Genomic DNA, 6,794 nt, shown 5'->3' with positions numbered 1-6,794 from the left:
AAAAAAAATCCCATTTCAATATTCATTTTTATACACATTAATACCCATTTAAATCTCATAGGATTATTAATGCAATTGGAATTGCAGTGTAAACGCATTCATGCCACCACTGAACCGTGTAAATATACCTAAATGCCACTTCAGATTTAGCTCCTGAAAACAATGCTATGGCCACACTGTAGACTTAAAAGATTTTACTACTTTTTAAAATGTTTGTTCAATGCTTTTGTTTTTTTAACAGTGATTTTAAAGGATCTTTTGGGGGGTAAATTCTCAGTGTGACTGAGATTTGACTGATTAATGTGAACATCATGTAATTAATTAGATTAAAACATGTAATTGCTCGACAGCCCTTACGTGTGTGTGTGTGTGTGTGTGTGTGTGTGTGTGTTTAAGCAAAATGAGAAAAGGGGGAGACTTGATCATGTTTGATGTTTAATTATGTTGGGACTTAGAACTATTTCAGTTACACCAGGTTACCATTGTGATGAAGATTGGAGCTTTTGCTTGGCAGAGGATGGATATGTAGGCCTATAGAATAAGATTTTCTAAGGAGCAGAATTTGCATTTATTATGCTAATATGTGCTAATGTCTGTTAATAGTTAGTTAGTTAGTTAGTTAGTACAATCTTATAATTCAGTGATGTAACAAAACAGTTTTGCAACATAATATAACACATAATTACTTTAAGACTACTTAATATGGTCACTTCAAAATAACTTAATTCAATGATTTGGAAGTCATGTGAACAAATTACTTAATTGATGTGCAACTGATGTACATGTATAAACAATGTAAATCCAGAACACTTTCTACAGTGCATGGTATTTAAATAAATCATTAATTTAAAAAAATCATTAATATAATTTGAGTATTTTTTAAGTTGTTCCAAAGGATCGTTTTGTTCTGTGCATACTTTAAAACCCCTGCTAACAAAAGTTAAACATTACTGACAGTCAGGGAACAAGAAAAAAAAAGACCAATTAAACGAATAAATGGCAGAAGGCAATTAAACTCATGCCATCCCCCAAATGTTCTAGACATTTCCAACAGATGTGAATATTTCATTTCCACAGGTACGATGCCCTTCACACTTTAGTTCAGACCTGAAGGATCTTCTGCACAATCTGCTGCAGGTGGACCTCACAAAACGCTTTGGCGTGCATGGTATTTAAATAAATCATTAATTTAAAAAAATCATTAATATAATTTGAGTATTTTTTAAGTTGTTCCAAAGGATCGTTTTGTTCTGTGCATACTTTAAAACCCCTGCTAACAAAAGTTAAACATTACTGACAGTCAGGGAACAAGAAAAAAAAAGACCAATTAAACGAATAAATGGCAGAGGCAATTAAACTCATGCCATCCCCCAAATGTTCTAGACATTTCCAACAGATGTGAATATTTCATTTCCACAGGTACGATACCCTTCACACTTTAGTTCAGACCTGAAGGATCTTCTGCACAATCTGCTGCAGGTGGACCTCACGAAACGCTTTGGCAATTTGAAAAATGGAGTCAGCGACATAAAAAACCACAGATGGTTCGCTACAACAGACTGGATTGCAATCTTTGAGAAGAAGGTGGGACCTTTGTTGTTTTCTTTCAGGTTTCAATTTTTGAACTGGTTCTTGAGAACTGTTCTTATAAGCTGGTTTATTTTTTTCAATGATTTTACAGATTGATGCTCCCATCATACCAAAGTGCAGAGGACCTGGAGACACCAGTAACTTTGATGAGTACGACGAGGAAGACATCCGGTTATCTGTCACAGAGAAATGTACAAAAGAGTTCTTGGAGTTTTAGAGTCTCTGTAAAGGCTTTAGTAAAAGTTTACATGGGTACTTTGTCTTGTTATGCACCTTCAAAGTTGAATCCAAGAACAGCACAATTCCTTCCACATTGCTTCATTCAAAGAGACTTGGGGAGATTTGGAAATTCACAGGTGCCTTTATCAGTGAAGTTTAGTCTACTGCATTAAAAAAAGATCACATATTCTTCTGTTTGGAAACATTTATGATTAAAGTTGAGATTTTGTACTTGTGTTCATCTTTTATATGTTAATTAATTTATTAAATGAATAAAGCATATTTTTCCTGCGTTGAACTATTTTTTTTTAACTCATGTGTGTTACAAATGTGCAGTATATGTTCAGTATTAATACATGAGAAAAGCTCAATTCCACATTATGTTTAAGTGTGTGTGCACGATATCTGTTTGTGGAATATATGCGCTGAAGAAAGCGTTTGGTTGTTCAGAAATATCAAAAGTATTTAAAAATATATGATCCTGATATTTCATCTAAAGTCTTGAACTGCACTGAAATTGAAAATGAAAATAGGCTTTTGATTTGTGCACCTTCTCATCTGTCGTCTTATATGGACCATGTGAATACTTTCTTTTAAGAGAAATGTTATATCTGCTGTAGAGATTATGATGTCCAATTTTGGGACAAATTATTTTGACACTGAATTAAAGAAAATTATTTACATTGCTTTATAATGTCCAATGCCTTTTGTCACTTCTGTTTGTCTGTGAGTATAATTGTGAAAGATGCAAATATTATAATATTATGCAAGTAGAATGTTAATGCATTTTAGTTGGTGTTAAAAGCCTGTTATAACAACTAACAATTTATGGCTTTTTTATTTATTTATTTATTATTTGTTTATTATCATCATTATAACTTTTATTTTTTTATGTCAAAATGTCAGTAGTCTGACGGCATTATTTTATTTTTTCTAAGATAATTGTTTTGGTTTTAAAATAAGGTATATTGTGAATTTACTCATTATATATATGGGAAATGTAAATGGGCATTGAAAAAAAAATACTTTTACTCATCTGAAGAAATAGGTCACTACCTTCACACATCAACAGAAACAAGAAATAACAAAGCAAAAAAGACTTTGTGAATTACTGTCCGTTGCAATTAATGTATGCTAATTGCTTGTCAAGATGCTGATTTACCCTTTATTCTTTATTTATTTTTCTTGATGTAATTGAAATTGCCTTGTTCATTGTTGGAGAGACTGCAACAAGATTGTGAACAACTACATTTCCCATCGTTCGAGACTACATTACCCATGAAGCCCCGCGCCTGCATTTGTCGGATTGTGCTTGGGGAAAAAAGCGTAATATTGTTCCAATGATCGAGAATCAATAACATTCAAAGCATCTACATACAACATCTGTTAAATTGGTAAGATAAAAGCTTTTCATCCAAATAATTGGAAATTGTCGTTTGTTTTCTCAGAAAGACGGCAAATGTCATAAATGTTTAGTTAATGGAAGCTAGCTAGCTAATGAGTTTATCGTCTGCTTCATTAATCATCACACTGTCGAAATTCATCATGAAAACACTTGTAATATATTAAATAGATAATTTGATGATCCAATACTTCTGTTTAACCTGTCAGAATTCAGTGATGCAGTTACAGATACATTCGGTCTTGCTAATATAAATATATTTCAGACGGCATTTTTCAATTATTAAAAATCAAGGATACTTTATTTATAATAAGTTATTAAATACTTTATTTACAATTAAAAATATCTTTTCTGGTTTAAAAATGATGGCTGTCATTTTGTTCATCGTGTTTCTCTTCATAAACACGGAACCTGTCGAACCAGCACAGATGTGAAGAGAAATGCTTATTTAATTTCCTTCAAAAATGTGATATATTGCTCAAGCTGTTTTTCACATTTAAAAGCTGTTTATATCAAAATAGCGATGGTAGTAGTTTTGTAACGATGACCGTAATATTAATATATTTTATTTGTTAATAATATGTTTTATTTTTGACAGATAACCTTTAACCAGATAAAGTTTTGCATGTTTAACATGTCTCTCTTGTCTTACGGACCTGAACTGAACTACTTACTGAACTATAAATGCTTGATCATCTTCTTTATTGCTCAGATCTTTTATTATTTTGCAGAATCAATTCTCTAAGTACACCAAGATTTATTCATAAACTTTCTGGAAGATGGGGCAGCTTTGCACAGCAGGAGACTGATGAGGAGACAACTCAACACATCTAATGGAATAGAGCAGTCTCAGCTCTCTGACAAACAGGTGAGCAATAGATCAGCGCTAATCAGATTAATAAGATGATTATTGTTCAAAAGAAAGCAGAGCTTCTGTTATGCACCTCAATAAATTATTTAGAATTTGCTTAAACATGACACAGTTTATTGAATTTTGATAATGCATCTCCCATACTGTAGTAGTTCTTAGAATCTACAACAGTGATGATAGACTAAAATTGAATGTATTAAACTTTGTTTTATTATTATTATTTTATCCAGCAGTCATGGAAACCAAGGAAAATGGTTCAGTGGACACCAAAAGGTAGGTGTATATACAGAATTGTTGAGTCCAAGTCTTTAACAATTACATTTGAGTGAGAAACGTTTAGTAATGTCTTGTCATCTTAATTTTATGTTGTTACTGTACTTTTTAATCTTTCATGTTACACATGAAGGGATTTTGACAGTACTCATCAAAACCAGTAGGCCAGAAATAGTATTTTCATCACTGGCTCTGACTCAGAAAAGTAGAGCTTGCCTTCTCAATCCATTTATTTAGCCATCCTCGAAGTTGCTGTTGCTTCCCCTGTAGAAATGAAAACAATGCGGAATTTAACGATTTTTTATTTCGTCTTCCCAATTAATGGACAATTTTTGGAAATAATTCATTTTCTGCCTTCAGTTTGTGTAAAACAATTCTCGAGGGGGAAAAAATCACATTTAAATAAATATGCTCCACATTGGCGGAGTTATTTTCAAGCGGCAACCTCCCACTCTCTCTCTGGTGAAGCCAACAAGGAAGTGACTTAAACTGTAATTCGTCGACTGGCCGCTAGAGGCTGGCTGCAAAAGGGAGTCAATCCCATAGACTCCCCATGTTAAAATGCCCAAATTTACAGCAGAAAAAAACATGTTTACAGCCTGGTTCAAAAAATGATTTTGGTCTATATAGCTAATTTTGCCCTTCATGACAACTGTGAGGGGGGGTGAATTTTTTTATAAGTCATCGGTCAGGCACAACTGGAAATGTTGGTGAACTATCAATATATCGTGATAATCAACTAATATCTTGAACCAAAACAAACAGTGACATCAACTGACAGCTGGCACTACTTATTTGCAGTGTAATTTGTCAAGAAAAAAGAGAAAAACTTACTGAAACCTTAACTTACCATCACATAAACCCCAAACTCTTGGTTGATTAACTCAAACCTTTCTTACTCGTGGCTATCAGTTCCGAAAACACAGCTGGGGGTAATTTCAGTCAACTCGATGGCCACGTACACATTCAGTTATCAATTCACATTTTAGTGCTTAATCCTGTTCTGTACACACTCAGTTCTTTATTACAGGAGTATTTTACAGGAGTGACAACTGCATTTTACAAACAAAACTGACTCCCGAAAAATTCATAGTAACAACTGGATTTACAGAAATTCTACACAGTATGTACGGAACAAAACTAAACAACTAGTTAATAATGTACAGTATTTAAACACATATCAGAGTTGTGTCTTTTCTGTATGCACAGTATAAGAAATCACAGGGCACGTTTTGACCAAGCGGCAACCTTCCGGTCTCTCTCGTTGAAACCAACACGGAAGTGACTAAAACTGCAATTCATTGACTGGCCGCTAGAGGCTGGCTCCAAAAGGGAGTCCGTCCCATAGACTTTACAGCAGAAGAAAAATATGTTTACAGTCTGGTACAAAAAGTGGTTTTGGTCTATATAGCTAATTTTGCCCTTCATGACAACTGTGAGGGGGGTGAATTTTTTTATAACTCATCCTTTTAAATTATATTAAGCCTTAAAGTTCTGCATAATTAAGGGCGTGGCCACTTGAGTGACAGGTGGATTGCTGCTGCTGTCACCACCGTCGAGCTAGGTGGGCGTGGCTTCAGCAACCTACTCCCGCCTCTTTGCCCATTTTCGATTAACTGTTGTCAAAGGAATCAGCACTGATTTTATGTTCACAAAGTGTCACTTGTTAAAGATCTGAATATTATTACAACACTTTTTTTTTTCCTGAACAAGATGTTTTGTGCAAATTTTATAAGCAACTTCAGCACACACCCTCTCTCAAAAACTCTGCCCTCCAAATACATTTTAGTCAACCCAATATCAGCATATACAAATGTGTAAAATGCAGAGAACGGTGTCTATTTGGCTAAAAAAATAAATAAATACAAAGCTCCCATATTCTTTTGTGCTGTTACAGAGACAGTGTGATTTCTCAGGACACCTATTTAGTGATATTTTACAGTAGATTTAAAGGGTTACTTCAACCGAAAGTGAAAATTACTCACCCTCATGTCGATTCAAACCGCTTGATTCATATGGATTTATTTTATGATCTCTTTATGCATGTTTTGAAGTGTCCGAGTTTTAATGGAGGGAGAAGAAATCCCTCAGATTTAATTAAAAATATATTTTGTTGTGTTCCGAAGATAAACAATAGTCTTACGGGTTTGGAACAACATGAGAGTGAGTAAATGATGACAAAATGTTCTTTTTTGGGTGGACTAACTCTTTTGAAGATTGTATAGACGTACAGTATTTGGTTAAATCATGCTAATGCATCAGTGAAATCTTTTTCTCTCCCTAACAGTTCTGTGGAGAACGGGCAGCTTTCTGATCCAGCCCACTGGGCCGTAGCGGATGTGGTCAATTATTTTAAAGCTACAGGATTTGAAGAGCAAGCTAACGCTTTCCAGGATCAGGTAGGGATTTGTTGTCATATTTTTAAAATATGTAAATATA

General features: G+C 34.0%; 2 protein-coding genes across 3 annotated transcripts in view; both read left to right on the top strand.

Annotated features, from left to right (window-relative positions):
• LOC107742914 (cAMP-dependent protein kinase catalytic subunit alpha) overlaps positions 1-2,082 on the top strand; it is an 11,567-nt gene extending 9,485 nt beyond the window's left edge. Inside the window, exons 9-10 of the mRNA XM_016555996.1 lie at positions 1,420-1,584; positions 1,682-2,082. Coding sequence (XP_016411482.1) covers positions 1,420-1,584; positions 1,682-1,807 — 291 coding nt within the window. The 3' untranslated portion in view covers positions 1,808-2,082. The remainder of the gene's footprint in view (positions 1-1,419; positions 1,585-1,681) is intronic.
• Positions 2,083-3,090: 1,008 nt separating this feature from the next.
• LOC107742913 (sterile alpha motif domain-containing protein 13) overlaps positions 3,091-6,794 on the top strand; it is a 6,211-nt gene continuing 2,507 nt past the window's right edge. Inside the window, exons 1-4 of one of the 2 annotated variants that reach the window (XM_016555995.1) lie at positions 3,091-3,203; positions 3,943-4,079; positions 4,316-4,355; positions 6,643-6,754. In XM_016555995.1, the coding sequence (XP_016411481.1) occupies positions 4,318-4,355; positions 6,643-6,754 (150 nt within the window). In that variant the 5' untranslated portion in view covers positions 3,091-3,203; positions 3,943-4,079; positions 4,316-4,317. Of the gene's footprint in view, positions 3,204-3,942; positions 4,080-4,312; positions 4,356-6,642; positions 6,755-6,794 lie in introns of both variants that reach the window. The other variant, XM_016555994.1, reaches the window with a different exon arrangement.

Source organism: Sinocyclocheilus rhinocerous, unplaced genomic scaffold (genome assembly GCF_001515625.1).
Source record: "Sinocyclocheilus rhinocerous isolate Xijiao unplaced genomic scaffold, SAMN03320098_v1.1 scaffold76, whole genome shotgun sequence".
Taxonomy (NCBI): domain Eukaryota; kingdom Metazoa; phylum Chordata; class Actinopteri; order Cypriniformes; family Cyprinidae; genus Sinocyclocheilus; species Sinocyclocheilus rhinocerous.
Note: the sequence above shows the minus strand (reverse complement) of the source record. Positions and strands in the feature narration are given on the sequence as shown.